This window comes from Anabrus simplex, chromosome 9 (genome assembly GCF_040414725.1).
Source record: "Anabrus simplex isolate iqAnaSimp1 chromosome 9, ASM4041472v1, whole genome shotgun sequence".
Classification (NCBI taxonomy): Eukaryota; Metazoa; Arthropoda; class Insecta; order Orthoptera; family Tettigoniidae; genus Anabrus; species Anabrus simplex.
The window spans coordinates 70117396-70137723 of NC_090273.1; the positions used below are offsets into that span (position 1 = coordinate 70117396).

At 39.3% G+C, this 20328-nt stretch overlaps 1 protein-coding gene across 1 annotated transcript in view; it reads right to left on the minus strand.

Moving 5' to 3' along the window:
• LOC136880867 (myosin-3) overlaps positions 1–18677 on the minus strand; it is a 299781-nt gene extending 281104 nt beyond the window's left edge. Inside the window, exons 1-4 of the mRNA XM_067153408.2 lie at positions 18633–18677; positions 8670–8777; positions 7095–7202; positions 703–804 (exon numbers count right to left, since the gene is read on the minus strand). Of these exons, the coding sequence (XP_067009509.2) occupies positions 703–804; positions 7095–7202; positions 8670–8777; positions 18633–18638 (324 nt within the window). The 5' untranslated portion in view covers positions 18639–18677. The remainder of the gene's footprint in view (positions 1–702; positions 805–7094; positions 7203–8669; positions 8778–18632) is intronic.
• Positions 18678–20328: the final 1651 nt, after the last annotated feature.

Genomic DNA, 20328 nt, shown 5'->3' on the forward strand with positions numbered 1-20328 from the left:
AGGCAGACACAGATCTTTACCAGTAATTTTTTAGTGTTGTTATTTGCGCAAACAATGTTGCACTAGTGGACTTTGCCCTTTTCTACAGCTGAATGCCCTTCCTGTTGCCCACATGATGTAGAGGGATGTATCAATTATTGCATGTCTCTCCAGCAGTTAGCAGTGTGAAGCGTTATTTGTATATAAAATGGAGTGTATTGAGACGAACACAACCATCCAGTGCCCAAGTGAGAAGAAAGTCCTCAACTTCACCTGGCTGGGACTCAAACTAGGGACCCTCTGAACAGAAGGCCATAATGCTAACCATTCAGTTAAGGAGCCAGACAAAATATTTCATGTTTATACAGCTTAAATATTTTTTAGCAGAATCTGTTTATCAATAAGAAAGAGAAGAAAAAATATAAAAACACAAAAGGACATCCACTACTGTATCTAGAGATGAGCTCACTTCTCATCATTCCCGGTTCTTCTCAGCCCATGATATGTTCATTTCTACTTCCTGTCCTCCCAGCCCCAATTACACATGTTGAGGAGCCATTCAAGATGTGGGAAGTGAAGGATAAGGAGAAAAAAAGATAAATGTAAAACAAGGAAAAGAACAAGAAATGTAGAAGGTAATACAGATGGAAGAAAACAAAGAACACAGGACAAACATAGAAAGAGTAGCAGAAAATGATATTTTCTTACTCAACTATTACTTACCTGTACACGTAAACTAAGTAAACTGCTGGCAGGTTGAGGTATGTCAGACATGTCTTCCAGGTTAAGTGAACTGTTTAGTTCTCCTTTTGTGGAAATCTCCATCTAATAATACCAAATAATATTCATTGGCAACCTTTCAATAATAGTTCATTTGCCATGCTGTACTTAACTCCTCCAAAAATAATTGAGTTGGAGCTGAGGCTCTGGTCATGGGGAACATCAGAGAGAGAGAGAGAGAGAGAGAGAGAGAGAGAGAGAGAGAGAGAGAGGTGCAGTGTTATCAAGGAATTAGGCTACGGCAGATGTTGAGGAAAGTAGAAGGGAAGAAAGAGCATAAAGATAAAGAAGTAGCTTTCATTTTGGTACCAACAATGCACAGCAAGCAGGAATACAGTACATTCTAACATAGTTGGGGATAGGTGAGGTCTGGTTTATGCAGCACACGAGAAGTTTAAGGGAGTGGAGATTATTAGTGGGATATCATGCAGGAGGGATACTGACTGGAGGGTGATCGAAGATTTAACTGAGACTATGCAGTGGATATGTGGGAAACTGGGAGCAAGATTTGTAGATCCTAATTGGGTTGGTAGGAGATAGGTATCTGTGTTCAGATGGCCAACGCTTGAACCATAGTGGTATCTATATGTTAGGTCATTTGTTCAGAAGGGTTATAGGGAGGTACATTCATGGAAATGGGCTGAACTAGGGAGCAGTGATGAGAGTGCAGGGAGGTGGAAGTGCAGTAAGGATGACAAAGTTCTCAGTGTTAAACTGTAAAAGTATTGTAAAGAAAGGAATATAATTAAGTAATTTAATACATATATATTTACCAGATATTGTATTAGGAGTTGAATCATGGCTAAGAAGTGATATTATGGATATGGAAATTCTCTCATGGAAATGGAGACAGCATGAGAACAGTAGGAGAGGGAGTATACATAATGGTGAAAGAGGAAAGTGTAAGCTATGAAAAAAATGAAGGATAAGAAACATGAAATTCTAGACATAAGACTCGCTGCTAATGATTATAGGCAACTGTTTTGTAGTATATACATCACCTGATGCTGATGCAGAATTATTTGATAAGATATCTGGGAATGACACTGAAAGGAATGTGATTAGAGTGGTTGATCACGGATAATAGACGTGACGTGAATTACAAAAAGTATGACCAACAAATGGTAAAATAAGTTAACCTGGAAGACAGATAAATCAGAAAGTGATGGAACTAATCAAAGAGAAGGATATTCTAGACATGGTGCAGATTAAACCACAAGAGCTCTATATAGAAATTGAAGTAATAGATGGTAAAAGTGATCAAGAAGCTGTCTTTATCATATCTAACTCCTTGTAATAAACAACAAAACTAGACTTCAGATATTTAAACAAAAATAAGGGAATAATATTTCTTCTTTTCACCAATCCAAAATCGAAACAATGTAAACATTGGTAACCTACCAACACCAACAGAAATACTCAATGTAATTCTTTTTTTTTTACGTCTGCAATGACTGAATACAGAATGTTTATCACAGTAAATGGATCACACATACAAAGTTAATAATTTTCACAACCAAATAACTACTTTATCATTACGAAAAAACAGAGCACCGACTGTCAACAGCCAACTATTCCGAGCATGCCTTACAGTGGAGAGACTCGGGTGATGGTGACCATCATTTCACTTATAACTCATTGAAATGAAAAATGAAATGGCGTATGGCTTTTAGCAGGTGCCATTGCTTGCCAGTGGAAAGTTTAGTCTACCGAAGTGCTTCAGAAGGAGGTATGGAAGGAAGATAGGACTCCCTCAAACAATGTACAGGTTACAGTACGTGTACAAGAGGGAGGGGAAGGAAAGGGAGGAGTTGTAGAAGACAGGTGGTCTAATGTTCTAAGGGGAAGGAGATTGCAGGCTAAGGGCTCTATTCAGGATCAGAATTCAGGACAGGTGTCTGTGCGAAATCGGTACGAGTCACTACAGGTAGAACAACAGAGGGAAGATGAGGGACAGGGAACTGTTGGTGAGATGTGTGGAAGTAGGAGGAAGGGAAAAGGTAGGAAAGGAAAACGTAGAGTAGAGGATAGGAAAAGACAGGTGGAACAGGGTCATGGGAAGGAGAAAAGGGAGGAGGAAGTAGCTTCTGCAGCTATCAGGAAAGATAGGGCTGACCAGGAGGGGAGGGGATCAAATGATGTGGGTAGGGTTGAGGCTCTGGTCATGGGGGATTCCATCGTTAGACACGTGGGGAAGGTGTGTGGAGGAAAGGGTACCAGGGTAGAGTGTTATCCAGGAATTAGGTTGAGGCAGATGTTGAGGAAAGTAGAAGAGAGGGAGAAGGGGAAGGAGAAGGTGGTAGTGTTTCACGTTGGTACCAACAACGTAAGGCAAGCTGATATAAGTACCAACATAGTTGGAGATGTGTGGGATCTGGTAAATGCAGCACGGGTGAAGTTTAAGAAAGCGGAGATTGTTATTAGTGGAATAATGTGTAGAAGGGATACTGACTGGAGGGTGATTGGGGATTTAAATGAGACTATGGACTGGGTATGTGGGAAACTGGGAGTGAAATTTCTAGATCCTAATGGGTGGGTAGGAGATAGCCATCTGCGCTCAGATGGCCTTCATTTAAACCGCAGTGGTACGTATAAGTTAGGAAATTTGTTTGGAAGGGTAATAGGGAGGTACATTCAGGGAAACGGGATGGCCTAGGGAGCGGTGATAAGGGAACAGGGAACTGGAAATCAAGTAGGGATGACATAAAATTGTTAGTGTTGAACTGTAGAAGTATTGTAAGGAAAGGAATAGAATGAAGTAATTTAATAGATATATATTTACCAGATATTGTAACAGGAGTTGAATCATGGCTGAGAAATGATATAATGGATGCAGAAATTTTCTCACGGCACTGGAGTGTGTATCGTAGAGATAGGATAGGAAGGGTGGGAGGGGGAGTGTTCATTCTGGTGAATGAAGAATTTGTAAGCTACGAAAAAGTTAAAGATGAGACACATGAAATTCTAGGTGTAAGGCTCATTTCTAAAGATAATAGGCAACTTGATATATTTGGAGTGTACAGATCGGGAAAGGGTAGCACTGACGCGGATTCGGAATTATTTGATAGGATAGTCAGCTATGTGGGAAACGATATGGAAAGAAATGTGATTGTAGCGGGAGATCTGAATTTGCCAGATGTCAATTGGGAAGGAAATGCGAACGACAGGAAGCATGACCAACAAATGGCAAACAAGTTAATATGGGAAGGACAGCTGATTCAGAAAGTGATGGAACCAACCAGAGGGAAAAATATCCTGGATGTCGTGCTGATAAAACCAGATGAGCTCTATAGGGAAACTGAAGTAATAGATGGTATTAGTGATCATGAAGCTGTTTTTGTGGTAGTTAAAAATAAATGTGATAGAAAGGAAGGTCTTAAAAGTAGGACTGTTAGGCAGTACCATATGGCTGATAAAGCAGGTATGAGGCAGTTTCTAAAAAGTAATTATGATCGGTGGAAAACGGTAAATAAAAATGTAAACAGGCTCTGGGATGGGTTTAAAGAAATTGTTGAGGAATGTGAAAACAGGTTTGTACCATTAAGGGTGGTAAGGAATGGTAAAGACCCACCTTATTATAATAGAGAAATAAAGAGACTAAGAAGGAGGTGCAGACTGGAAAGAAATAGAGTTAGAAATGGCTGTGGAAGTAAGGAGAAATTGAAGGAACTTACTAGAAAATTGAATCTAGCAAAGAAGGCAGCTAAGGATAACATGATGGCAAGCATAATTGGCAGTCATACGAATTTTAGTGAAAAATGGAAGGGTATGTATAGGTATTTTAAGGCAGAAACAGGTTCCAAGAAGGACATTCCAGGAATAATTAATGAACAAGGGGAGTGTGTTTGTGAGGATCTTCAAAAGACAGAAGTAGGTATTCAGTCAGCAGTATGTAAAGATTGTTGGTTACAAGGAAAATGTCAAGATAGAGGAGGAGACTACGGCCAAAGAAGTAATAAAATTTACATATGATAACAATGACATTTACAATAAGATACAAAAGTTGAAAACTAGAAAAGCAGCTGGAATTGATCAGATTTCTGGGGATATACTAAAGACAATGGGTTGGGATATAGTACCATACCTGAAGTACTTATTTGATTATTGTTTGGTCGGAGGAGCTATACCAGATGAATGGAGAGTTGCTATTGTAGCCCCTGTGTATAAAGGAAGGGGTGATAGACATAAAGCTGAAAATTACAGGCCAGTAAGTTTGACATGCATTGTATGTAAGCTTTGGGAAGGCATTCTTTCTGATTATATCAGACATGTTTGCGATATTAATAACTGGTTCGATAGAAGGCAATTCAGTTTTAGGAAAGATTATTCCACTGAAGCTCAACTTGTAGGATTCCAGCAAGATATAGCAAATATCTTGGATTCTGGAGGTCAAATGGACTGTATCGCGATTGACCTGTCTAAAGCATTTGATAGGGTGGATCATGGGAGACTACTGGCAAAAATGAGTGCAATTGGACTAGACAAAAGAGTGACTGAATGGGTTGCTATATTTCTAGAAAATAGATCTCAGAGAATTAGGGTAGGTGAAGCTTTATCTGACCCTGTAATAATTAAGAGGGGAATTCCTCAAGGCAGTATTATCGGACCTTTATGTTTTCTTATATATATAAATGATATGAGTAAAGGAGTGGAATCGGAGGTAAGGCTTTTTGCGGATGATGTTATTCTCTATAGAGTGATAAATAAGTTACAAGATTGTGAGCAACTGCAGCGTGACCTCGAAAATGTTGTGAGATGGACAGCAGGCAATGGTATGATGATTAACAGGGTTAAAAGTCAGGTTGTTAGTTTCACAAATAGGAAAAGTCCTCTCAGTTTTAATTACTGCGTTGATGGGGTGAAAGTTCCTTTTGGGGCTCATTGTAAGTATCTAGGTGTTAATATAAGGAAAGATCTTCATTGGGGTAATCACATAAATGGTATTGTAAATAAGGGTACAGATCTCTGCACATGGTTATGAGGGTGTTTAGGGGTTGTAGTAAGGATGTAAAGGAGAGGGCATATAAGTCTCTTGTAAGACCCCAACTAGAGTATGGTTCCAGTGTATGGGACCTTCACCAGGATTACCTGATTCAAGAACTGGAAAAAATCCAAAGAAAAGCAGCTCGATTTGTTCTGGGTGATTTCCGACAAAACAGTAGCGTTACAAAAATGTTGCAATGTTTGGGTTGGGAAGAACTGAGAGAAAGAAGAAGAGCTGCTCGACTAAGTGGTATGTTCCTAGCTGTCAGCGGAGAGTTGGCGTGGAATGACATTAGTAGACGAATAAGTGTGAATGGCGTTTATAAAAGTAGGAAAGATCACAATATGAAGATAAAGTTGGAATTCAAGAGGACAAACTGGGGCAAATATTCATTTATAGGAAGGGAAGTTAGGGATTGGAATAAATTACCAAGGGAGACGTTCAATAAATTTCCAATTTCTTTGAAATCATTTAGGAAAAGGCTAGGAAAGCAACAGATAGGGAATCTGCCACCTGGGCGACTGCCCTAAATGCAGATCAGTATTGATTGATTGATTGATTGATTGATTGATTGATTGATTGATTGATTGATGTTGTGATGTAGAGTACAAGGAGTGTATTATACTGTAAGAACATTTTGAGTGCATATTCACTGAAACTACTGAGTTAAAGCAGTTCTAATATCTCACATTTCATGCTTCAAACTTGTGAAGAGTAGCCATCTCCTCCTACAACGACTTGTAGCGTGTGCATGCTGTGACTGCTCCCACTCAGAGGGATTAAGAGAAATAAGGAAAGTGAATGCAGAATTTGTTCAAATTTTCTCTGTGTGGAGGAATCAAAACACATCCAAGGAAACCAAACTGAAACTTTTCAATACCAATGTCAGTGCTCCTTTATGGCTGTGAATATGGAAAACTCATAAGATCACAAACCATCTACAAGTTTTAATAAACTGCTGACTATACTCAATTATCAACAGAAGAACAGAAAAATGGCAGGTAAGAGAACAACAGCCAATCAAAGTCGAAATGATGATGGATAGGACACACTTTAATAAAGACTACCAAAACCATGGAAAGAAATGGCTTCACTGGAACCCACAGGGTGCATGAAGGAATGTTCATCCAAAGAAGTTCTGTCAGAGGATGGTCGAGGTGTAATGTATGAATGTGGGAAAGACCTGGAGTCAGGTGAAGAGACTGACCAACAATAGAACTCGATGGAGGTGCTTCACTGATGTCCTATGCTCCAGTTGGAATTATAGGAAATAATATAAATAAATCAAAATTAAGAAATTGTCAAGATGACTCAATTGGGCTTAGAGTGAAATATTCACATTGAAACTTACCAATGTACTTAAATTAGTGGAAGAAATGGTTGGAATTAAGGCCACATCAGTATGATCTTCCAGTTTTTCAGGAGTAACAGCCAAAATCTTTGTTGTAGTTTCTTCCATCTGGAAGGAATAGAAAACACTTTCAACAAACTGTTTATCTGTGCATGTATGATTTTGAAAATGGTTGTAAATATGATATAAATAACATAAATATATAAATATAAATATAAATAATTCATTCTCATTACATTTAAATTATCACATCCTGTTCCCTTTATGTTTGACACATTGGACATTGAGCAGCATAAATACAATAATATATAAAAAACCATGCCCCAAAAATTTGCACAAACAATCATCTTCATTATAGACTGTTATGCACTCCAGAGTTCAGTCTACAGGCCTGCCTTAACAACCCTCTATTTTCTTTTTCATTTTCTTCCAAATCTCTTATCTTTAAATTAATAAGTTAATCTGGGAAGATAAGTGAATGGAGAATTTGTTCAAATGTTCCCTGTGTGGAGGAATCAAAACACATCCAAGGATACCACATTTGAACTTTTCAATTTGAACGTAATGTCAGTACTCCTTCACGGCATGAAACATTGTAAGTTACCCATAAGACCACAAGCCATCTACAAGTCTTCACTAACTGCAGACTATATTGAATTATGAACAGAAGATAGCCAGATGTTACATTCAACTAAGAAATACAGCAGGTAACAAAACAAAAGCCAATCAAAGTCTACATGGCAGTAGATAAGACACACTTTAATAAAGACTGCCAAAGCCATCACAAGAAAGAGCTCAATTGGAATGCACAAGATACACGAAGGTGTGGACATCCAAAGAAGATCTGGTATAGGACATTGGAGGGATAATGTAAGAATGTAGGAAAGACCTTGAATTTTTTTTATCATGTGGCTTTTAATGCTGGGTGTTTCTGAGGACATGTTCAGCTCACCCAATGCAGGCCTTTCTATTTGATGCCCATTGGCAACCTGCACGTCTGGATGTGAGATGATGATAATGATGTAGGTAGAGGGTGAAATCCGGTGTCAATAGGTAGCTCGCTCCTCTTGAATAACACCAAGAAGTCTGCACAAAGCTTTATGTCTTCATCCACCAGCGTCATATGCTGTCACCTTAGAGGATGGTTGCCCAGTTGTATTTCCTCTTAAAACAATAATCATCACCACCACTACTATGTCCTAACCCAATATAAACATTGCTCAGGGGTTTGTAATTAATCCAGACATTTGGCACACAATGTAATGATTAAAAATTGCATACCACCACCCCTCCTACCCTGCCGGTCAACATTCTGATGCCGAACGTTTCTCTGAGCAACATGACTCAAACCAGCTTACCACAGTATCAGACTTGATGCCTTAATGATCATGGCTACAAGGCAGGCAGACCTGGAATGACATGAAGGGACTGATCAACACCAGAACGCGGTGAAGGTGCTTCATGGATGACGCATGCTCCAGTTGGAATAACAGGAAAATTTAAGTAAGTCAAAATTATGGAAGTATCAAGAGGACTCCATTGGGTTCAGAGAGAAAGATTCACATTGGCACTTACCAGTGTACTTAAAATAGTGGAAGAAATGGTCGGAGTGAAGGCAACATCATCATGATCTTCCTGTTTTCCAGAAGTAGCAGTGGAAGTTCTTTCTGTAGTTTGTTCCATCTGGAAGGAATAGAAAACACTCTTAACAAACTGTGTGTCTGTGCAGATAAGCTAAACAGGTATATCAGAAGCGGTTACATATATGATATAAATATCAGGTAATTCATTCTTAGATTGTATTTAGATAGTCACAACATGACCATTTTAAGTTTAAAACATTGGACATTGCAGCAGCATAAACCAAACAATATACCAGAAAAGTCACATGCACAGTAGTGGGGATGAGATGGGGCAGTTGCTCCCCCACTTTGTGGAGAAAACATTACGTTTTTATCCCATTTTAGCGCTGAAACAAGGAATTATTTGAAAAAAAAACATTTGTATAAGCCCTGTTGTCTATCAGCTAATTCTTTCCAATATTTTCATTAATTATTAACAAAATTATTAACGATAATATGCACAAAACATTGTCCATCGCGGCTAGTTGATTTATACAATAAGGAGTGGAGACTTTGCATGCACTGTAAGGAAGGGTAACAGTGGTAGAATTTTTTCTGCCAAGTTCATGGACACTCGTCAGTCTGGCAGTCTCTTTAGTGTCTGTTAGTTTCTTAGTGTATAGTTATATACTAAATGATTTTTTTTTTAATTTTATAATCACGCCGTACTTCTATTTAATTGTAATATTTAATATTGTTCCTTTGGTAAAGGTTTTACTGGATAGTTGAATCAAAATCTCAGAAATCTATTATTACTGTACTTAAGTTGGTGAACTCTCAATCTTTACCTCTCTGTCAAAATTCGCTAAGAGAGCATTAAAAAATGTACCACCGAGCTCGATAGCTGCAGTCACTTAAGTGTGGCCAGTATCCAGTATTCGGGAGATAGTGGGTTCGAAACCGACTGTCGCCAGCCCTGAAGAAGGTTTTCCGTAGTTTCCCATTTTCACACCAGGCAAATGCTGGAGCTGTACCTTAATTAAGGCCACGGCTGCTTCCTTCCCACTCCTAGCCCTTTCCTGTCCCATTGTCGCCATAAGACCTATCTGTGTCGGTGCGAAGTAAAGCAAAAAAATTGTACCATTTAGGAGCTTTTTTTTCTTTCCAGTTTACATGTACATCCTCCCCCCCCCCCACCCCCCCCCCCCACACACACACTATATCCCACAAACCCAGGTACTTTTTTGTGTGTACTTTTTTTGCCCCCAAACTTCTAATTTCCAATCACTGCTACTGCACACACACAAAGTTGCACTAACATCATGATCTTTATTATAGACCGTTATGCATTTCAGTGTTCAGTTTGCAAGCCTGCCTTAAATATCCTCTTTTTTCTTCCTCATTTTTTATTCCAAGTCTCGTAAGTCAATAAGTTAATCTGGAAAGGAAAGTAAGTGGAGAATTAATATTCCCTGTATGAAGGAATCAGAACATAACGAAGAGTATCAAATTTTAACTATTCAATAAGAATGTTAAGTCAGTACTCCTTCATGGCTATGAAACATGGTAAGTTACCCATAAGGTCACAAAACAATCTACAAGTCTTCATGAACTGCTGACTATGTTATCCCTTAAATGCAAAGCATTGCATTAGTGAAAAGGAGAATTTACTTGCTAGTTATATTGGCTTTACGATTTTACAAGTGTGCATTTATTTCTATCTCGCAGACGAACTCGCTAGTGGTCGCTACTGTAATAAAAAATGACAAACAATCTTTTACTTTTATGACTTTTTTTGGTAATCAGCTGGAGTGAAGTGTAAACTTTAAACAGTTAAAGTAAAACAAATAAAAAGTTGTTTACCGCGGAGATTTTGTGAATAAGGACGTACCTAAGATTGACGTGTGGTAATAGCTACAGTAATCATACAGCTTTGCATATACATACATACATACATACATACATACATACATACATACATACATACATACATTATCATTAAAGACTGTTATGCCTTTCAGTGTTCAGTCTGCAAGCCTCTGTGAATTTACTAAACGTTGCCACAATTCTCTATTTGCAACTAGTGCTGTGGCCTCATTTAGTTCTATACCTCTTATCTTTAAATCATTAGAAACTGAGTCAAACCATCGTTATCTTGGTCTACCTCTACTTCTCTTACCCTCCATAACAGAGTCCATTATTCTCCTAGGCAAACTATCCTCCTCCATTCGCCTCACATGACCCCACCACCGAAGCCGGTTTATGCGTACAGCTTCATCTATCGACTTCACTCCTAAATTAGCCTTTATACCCTCATTCCGAGTACCCTCTTGCCATTGTTCTCACCTGTTTGTACCAGCAATCATTCTCCCTACTTTCATGTCTGTTAATACAGATGTTGATACCCATAGGGAATCTGTAATATTTGTTCCGAATGAGTAAATTTATAATACCAATATAAATGGTCCATTATTGGACATTATAAATTTTCCAGCTAACTCATTCCTGGTTGCCAGCGTTTCGCCCTCGTGTGCTAGGCTGGGCTCATCAGTTGGTACCTAGCACACCTACCAAGACGCATGGCTAGTGCATACCATGGAGGCCACTGCGTAGGCCAATTGTAGCCACCGGCAGTGCCAATGCACTATGGGGCACACTGTCCCACTACTAAAAATTGATGCCTGCTTGGCCATCAGATAATACAGATGTTGATTCCCATAGGGAATCTGTAATATTTGTTCCGAATGAGTAAATTTATAATACCAATATAAATGGTCCGTTATTGGACATTATAAATTTTCCAGCTAACTGATTCCTGGTTGCCAGCGTTTCGTGTTTACTCATTCGGAACAAATATTACAGATTCCCTATGGGAATCAACATCTGTATTATCTGATGACCAAGCAGGCATCAATTTTTAGTAGTGAGACAGAGTGTCCCATAGTGCATTGGCACTGCCGGTGGCTACAATTGGCCTACGCAGTGGCCTCCACGGTATGCACTAGCCATGCGTCTTGGTAGGTGTGCTAGGTACCAACTGATGAGCCCAGCCTAGCACAGAGGGCGAAACGCTGGCAACCAGGAATGAGTTAGCTGGAAAATTTATAATGTCCAATAACGGACCATTTATATTGGTATTATTCATGTCTGTTACTTCTAACTTATGAATAAGATATCCTGAGCCCACCCAGCTTTCGCTCCCGTAAAGCAAAGTTGATCTGAAAACATACCGATGTAAAGCTAGTTTCATCTGGGAGCCGACTTCCTTCTTACAGAATACTGTTGATCGCAACTGCGAGTTCACTGCATTAGCTTTACTACACCTTGATTTGATCTCACTTACTATATTACCATCCTGGGAGAACACACAACCTAAATATTTGAAATTATCGACCTGTTCTAGTTTTGTATCACCAATCTGACATTCAATTCTGTTGAATTTCTTACCTACTGACATCAATTTAGTCTTCGAAAGGCTAATTTCCATACCAAACTCATTGCACCTATTTTCAAGTTCCAAGATATTAGACTGCAGGCTTTCGGCACAATCTGCCATTAAGATCAAGTCATCAGCATAGGCCAAACTGCTTTCTACATTTCCACCTAACTGAATCCCTCCCTGCCATTTTATACCTTTCAGCAGATGATCCATGTAAACTACGAACAGCAAAGGTGAAAGATTACAGCCTTGTCTAACCCTGTAAGTATCCTGAACCAAGTACTCATTCTACCATCAATTCTCACAGAAGCCCAGTTGTCAACATAAATGCCTTCCAATTGATTTTTCTTCTTTTTTTTTGCTACGGGCTTTACGTCGCACCGACACAGATAGGTCTTATGGCGACGATGGGATAGGAAGGGCCTAGGATTTGGAAGGAAGCGGCCATGGCCTTAATTAAGATACAGCCCCAGCATTTGCCTGGTGTGAAAATGGGAAACCACGGAAAACCATCTTCAGGGCTGCCGACAGTGGGATTCAAACCCACGATCTCCCGGATGCAAGCTCACAGCCGCACGCCTCTACGCGCACGGCCAACTCGCCCGGTCAATTGATTTTAATAATCTACCTTTAATTCCATAGTCCCCCAGTATAGCGAACATCTTTTCCCTGTGTACCCTCTCATATGCTTTCTCTAGATCTACGAAACATAAACACAATTGCCCATTCCTCTCATAGCATTTTTCAATTACCTGGCACATACTGAAAATCTGATACTGACAGCCTCTCTGTGGTCTGACGCCACACTGGTTTACACCCAACTTCCTCTCAACTACTGATCGCACCCTCCCTTCCAAGATGCCAGTGAATACTTTGCCTGGTATACTAATCAATGAGATACCTCGATAGTTGTTGCAATCCTTCCTGTTCCCTTGCTTATAGATAGGTGCAATTACTGTTTTTGTCCAATCTGAAGGTACCTTACCAACACTCCATGCTAATCTTACTACTCTATGAAGCCATTTCATCCCTGCCTTCCCACTATACTTCACCATTTCAGGTCTAATTTTATCTATTCTTGCTGCTTTATGACAATGGAGTTTATTTACCATTCTTTCCACTTCCTCAAGCGTAATATCACCAACATCATTTTCCTCCTCCCCATGAGCCTGGCTGTTCGCAACACCACCAGGAAGATTTCCTTTTACGTTGAGAAGATCTTCTAAATATTCCATCCACCTCTCCATTGATTCCCTGGGATCAATTATGAGTTCATCCAAATTACTCAAAACACTGTTCATTTCCTTTTTCCATTCCTTCCTAAGATTCTTTATTACTGTCCAGAAAGGTTTCCCTGCTGCTTGACCTAGCCTTTCCAGGTTATACCCAAAATCTTCCCACGACTTCTTTTTGGATTCAACAACTACAGTAGAAGTCCGTTATAGCAAGATTTCTCAACATCGGAAAATTTACTCGCTATAGCGGATTGTCGTTATATCCGATTTTTGTATAAAAGTCGGAAAACTCCCCATACACATTAAAATCGGTATGAAACGGCAATCAGTTTGTTCAAAACTTGCGTTTCCGTGGATGATATCCACACTACGACTTACTTGTTTGTTATTTTTCGAAATGCGAAACTACGTGAAAGTGTGTGTAATTTCATTCTGAAAAATATTTCTCCCAATGCAAGACGATCTCCACTTTTTCCTTCAAAAATCATATGAATGCCTTTGTTGTACAGTACGCATTTTTATGCTATTTTCGACGCCGAACATTGGCTTTCGTTATGCCGCATTTTTTTTTGCGGCTGCACAACTATTCTTTATATCCGCGGGTTTGATGACCATTAACTTAAAATTGGCATCCTAATACCGAAGAAACCCCGTTGAAAATTTGCCGGCAATATCTATTCCATGTGTCTCTATAATATGGCGATCCGTCAGGAAAATATTCTTGCTGTCTATAAAACTGTTAAGGTACTTTTACTCAGTGACAGATATAACCGGCTACCACTACACGCACGTCTAGCTTACCGGGTTTGTCCAACTTCAGCGGCTAGCGATGTATAGGCCTAATCGCAGACTTTGAAGGTCAACGAACGATTTTATTGTGCCACGGTATGGCCTTTCCGCCTTTGTGTTTTTCGTGCACATACCGGTACCTCATAATTTCATTTTCGATTTCTTTATAGCATCCTTGTTGCAGACCACTCAATGCATTTTTTGTATTTTTGTCTTCACGCTGACGCCAAATAATGGCTTTAGTTAGGCCTATGCCATATTTTCTTGCGGCTGCACGATTATTCTACATTTCCGAGTGTTTAATAACCAATAACATAAAATTGGAATCATAATATCGACGAGAACCCGTTGAACATTTGCTGGCAATACCTATTTCCACGTATCTTTAGGACTATTCATCACGAAAATATTCTTGCTGTCTATAAAATTTAATTTTACTAAGAGTCAGGTACATTAGACGCGTTATAACTCTGCCACTGAGTAGCCGTGGCCTTTCTAAGAATTCGAAGGCTCGCATATTTTGATGTCATTCTGCAGATCTGAGAAACGTTTTTGTAGAGGATAATAGAATGTGATTCTCTCTTCACTAATTCCAGTGGCGTTACACACACGCACTGTACAACCGGTTGTCACGGCTAGCGATGTATAACAAAGAGTCGGTTGTTTGTCAACGAATTTTGTGTGTGCGTGCGCGTGCGGGGGTGAAAAGAAGCAGCGTGATTACCACGAGAATTGCCAGTGGTATTCATTACTGTTAGGCCGCGAATGCAAGACGACCCTTGTTTTTTCGCATGAGATTCTGAGGGAAAAAACGTCGTCTTGGATTAGGAGAAATACGGTATCACTCCAGAGATTTCTTCTTCAAATGGCGTCACCTAACTCAAACGTATATGTGTCATGAAAACATAATTCAAACGCGTGTAGAGAAATGAGTTATCCTCGCTAAAATTTACATGTCAATAGCCTTTCCGAAATGTAACTAGACGCGAGAAAATATGGACTACCCTCTGAAATCAGTGATGTATTCTGCCATAACTTTAGCTTATCACATTCTTATTTCAGTATATAACATTAAAATTAAGAGATCGTTTACTTCAGCCGTTATTTTGAACGAGTTAACTGCTATCGGCCACGTTATTTACGCATTTATTATGAAAACTTGTTATCCTCTTTCATTTCGAATTTTCTTCAGAGAATAGCAGTCATTAGGTATTACTAATCGACTCCAACATCGCCTTCGAATGTGGAAGAGAGAGCTCGCAAATTCACATAGTGAGAAAACTATACCATACCAAAGATGATCGATCGGATTTTGTGGCAAACGTTTGTTTCCTCATTCAAACAGACCTATCCTAACTTAACCGTACTCTACATACGATAACATACTTCAAGCGCCAGTAGAGAAATGATAACATTCTCGCTATAAATTTACATGATACTAACCTTTCCGTAATTTAACCAGACACGAGAAAATATAAACTAACCTGTGAAATCAATTATGTACTCTGCCATATCTTGAGGTGTGTACCATTTTTACTAAATTACAGTATTTAGCATTAAAACTAAGTGATCATTTAGTCAGCCTTTATTTTTAATGAGTTATGAACTGTTATCAGACACGTTATTTACGCATTTATTAGGAAAAATATGTTCTCTTTCATTTCAAATTTTCTTTACGGAACAGCAGTCGACGGGTATTACTAACAGACTACAACATCAACTTCGAATGTCGAAGAGAGAACTTGCTAGTGAACATAGCGGGGAAACGATACCGAAGATAATTGATTGCATGCAACATAATTGCTGGGGTGCATAATTATCGATAACGGAAAAAGTCACGCGCGCTTAATCGCTCATAATAACGGATGCATCAGTGATAGGGCTCTCGCTATAACCGAAGTATAATACACAGTTTAATATAGGAATTTTGAAGGGACAGCAAAATTTTGTCGGTATAACGGAGTTCTCGTTATATGCAGTACTCGCTATTGCGGACTTCTACTGTATTTGTTTTGCTCTGTTTCTTTCATTTACGTACAAATCCCTGTCTGCCTCGGCCCTTGTTTGGAGCCATTTCATATATGCCTTCTTTTTACGTTTACAAGCTGCTCTCACTTCATCATTCCACCAAGATGTTCACCTTTTCCCATCTTTACACACAGTTATTCCTAAGCATTCCCTTGCTGTTTCTACTACAGCATCCCTGAATGCCACCCATTCTCTTTCTATATCCTGAACCTGCTTACTCTCTACTGTTCGAAACTTCTCACTAATCATATCCATGTACTTCTGTCTAATTTCCTTGTCCTGGAGATTTTCTACCCTTATTCGTTTGCAGACAGATTTAACTTTCTCTACCCTAGGCCTAGAGATACTTAGTTCATTACACATCAGATAGTGGTCTGTATCATCGAAAAATCCCTGGAAAACTCGTACATTCCTAATGGATTTCCTGAATTCAAAGTCGGTTAAGATATAGTCTATTATGGATATGGTACCTCTAGCCTCCCATGTGTAGCAGTGAATAGCCTTATGCTTGTAGAATGTATTCGTAACTGCTAAACCCATACTAGCACAGAAGTCCAGCAAACGCTTCCCATTCCCATTAGCTTCCATATCTTCCCCATATTTACCAATCACCCTTTCGTATCCTTCAGTTCTATTTCTAACTCTCGCATTGAAATTGCCCATTAGCACTATTCTATCCTTGCGGTTGACCCTCACCATGATGTCACTCAATGCTTCGTAAAACTTGTCAACTTCATCCTCATCTGCACCCTCACATGGTGAATACACTGAGACAATTCTCATCCTAATTCCTCCAACTGCCAAATCTACCCACATCATTCGCTCATTTACGTGCCTAACAGAAACTATGTTGCGTGTAACTGTATTCCTGATAAACAGCCCTACCCCATACTCTGCTCTACCCTTTCTAACACTCATCAAGTACACTTTATAATCTCATATCTCTTCCTCTTTATGTCCCCTTACCAAAATATCACTTACTCCTAGCACATCCAGATGCATCCTCTTTGCTGACTCAGCCTGTTCTACTTTCTTTCTTCCATAAGCCCCATTAATATTGATAGCTCCCCATCGAATTCCATTTCGTTCGCCAAGTTGTTTCCAAGGAGTCCCTCGCCTGTCAAATGGGAATGGGACTCCGTTACTCCCATAGGCCCGAGGCTTGCTTAAAATGTTCTGAGCTCAGTAAATTCATGAAGCAGGATGCTACCCTACTTACACATAGTCCAAGTGAGGATCTCTCCTCTAACGGGTTATGGACCACCGGTGGATTGTATAGTCCTAGCTGCCTGAGCACAAGGAGGGCCATGACTCAGCATATGTCCGAGATGCCCACTCCCATTCCATAGCAACTGGTATCCCGACTCTCAGGACCACTTACTAGGCCACTCAGCCGTTGCCCATAATTCACGAACTAGGATGTGACTACAGTAACCCATACCATGAGCCATAGCTTTGCATATATGGGTACGTAAAAGATTCAAAACATTTTGATTGATCCAAATAAATAAAAATATGCATATATTTTGACAAACATTTTAAAAATATTTTCTGATAATAATGTATTACTTTTGGAATGAAAAACCATTATATTTAAAATTAATAAATTGCGCATTTAAGGGTTTTGAACAGAAGATGGCCAGGTGTTACATTTAAATAAGAACTATGGCAGGTAACAGAACAAAAGCCAATTGAAGTCCACATGCTGATGGAAAGGACACACTTTAATAAAGAATACCGAAGCCATCAAAAGAAAGCACTAGATTGGAACCCACAGGGCGCAAAAAGGCATGACCATCCAAAGAAGATCTGGTAGAGGATGGTGGAGGGATAATGTAAGAATATGGGAAAGACCAGGAGTATTTATTTTTGTTTATCGTATGGCTTTTAGTGCCAGGAATGTCCGAGGATGCATGTCTTTTAATTTGACACCCATGGGCGACCTGCATGACTGGATGTGGGATGATAATGAGGTAGGGAGAGGGTGAAATCCAGAGTTGGCAGGTAGCCCACTCCTCTCTAATAACACCATGGGTTCTGCTCAAAGTTTTACATCCCTGTCCAATGAAAGAATCTCCATCAACAGCATCATACGCCACCACTCCATATAAACACTGTTGAGAGGTTTGGAATTGCACCAAGATTTTTGAAACATAAGCTAATAACTAGAAATTGCATACCACCACCTCTCCCACTCTGCTGGCCAACATTCTGATGGTGAACATTTGTTTGACCAATGGTACTCGAACCGAATAACCACAGTGTCAGACGATATAGATTTGGATGCCTTAATGATCATGGCCACCAGGCAGGAGACCTAGAGTGATATGAAAAGACTGACCAACAATAGAACTCCATGGAGGTGCTCCATGTATGCCCTATGCTCCAGTTGGAATAACGGGAAATAATTTAATTAAGACAAAATTATGGAAGTGTCAAAATGACTCAATTAGGCTCAAAGTGAAAGATTTACATTAGCACTCACCAGCATACTTAAATTAGTGGAAGAAATGGTCGGAGTAAAGGTAACATCAGTATGATCATCCTGTTTTCCAGAAGTAACAGTGGAAGTTCTTTCTGTAGTTTGTTCCATCTAGAAGGAATAGAAAACACTCTTTAGGAACTGGACAAACCATATGCAAGTCATCTTAAATTGTAGACTACGTTGAATTATGAACAGAAGATGGCTGGATGTTATATTTAACTGAGAACTACAGCAGGTAACAATTAAAGTCCACATGCTGATGGATAGCACACACTTTAATAAAGACTAACGAAGCCATCAAGAGAAAGCACTCGATTGGAACACACAGGGTGCAGAAAGGCATGGCCATCCAAAGAAGATCTGGTAGAGGATGTTGGAGGGATAATGTAAGAATTTGGGAAAGACCTGGAGTACAGTAGAACCTCAAGGCATTGTTCCCATAACTGTTGTTTTCCTGTATTCATCGTTCAATTTATTCAGTCCCAAAAATGTTCCATTTAAACCAATGTTAAATTTCCCCACATCTATCATTCCTCAAACTATAGTTTTATCACATCGATCATCAAAAAATATTCGTTCTTGGCCACAATTTTCCTGCACAGATTGATTGTATGTAAGAAAAATATACGCGAAAGTTTTTTGAATTTAAAGAGACAGCTCAATACTCTATCATATAATAGAAGCAACCTGTTATGCGAGAATGTACGAGCTAGTCCAAATTGCTAGTCTTGAGCAATTGCCCAATTGTCTTGGTATAAACTGGACCTAACCAAGTTAAACCAACAATCTTTTCATTAGCCTGGTCTTGAAACTAGTTTCTACGTTGGCAGCCTTGCATAGCCCTCTGTAACATCATCCAAGACGCACCGTGTTGAATTTCTAAACTCTGTGACATCATTCGAGCTGTGCCATGTGGTATGTCTAACCTATCGTTTACGAAGGGTCTACGGAATCTTTACCAAAATACATGTTATCGCCGTATATGCATATCATTAGCAATAAGAGAACTGACCTTAAAGGTTTTCAATTATTACCAGATGTAAAGAATGAAATGAAATGGCATAAAAGTCATGTTATTTATTTTCATTGCATATATCATGATTACAATATTTTGATACCGCTATGTATAGTGTTCGTATGTAGTGATGGCATATGATGCTGTTGATGGTGATTCTTCCGTTGGACGGGGACGTAAAGCTTTGAGCAGACCCCTTGATGGTAATCGAGAGGAGTGGGCTCCCTGCCAACACTGGGTTTCATCCTCTCCCTACCTCCTTATCATCATCATCCCATATCCAGATGCGCATGTCGCCCATAGGGGTCTAAATGAAATACCTGCATTAGGAGAGCCGAACATGTCCTCAGACATTCCTGGCACTAAAAGCCATACGATAAAAAAAGATATATACAGTAAAACCTCGACACATCATTTTATTGTACAAATGTATCAAGTCCAAGGAATGATTGTATTGTACAAATGTATCAAGTCCAAGGATTCAATTTGATGTTTTGGCATCGCTGAAGAAGAGAGCAGCTGCTCTCGAAACATGTATGGTAGATAATTATATGTAATAATATATATAATTATATATAATAAAGTGTAAAGTATTGACAAAGCAGGAAAGTGTTTCATAGAAATTTAACAGTGACATCACTCGCTCAAGCACTATAACTGTTTTCTACTTGTATCTCCTGA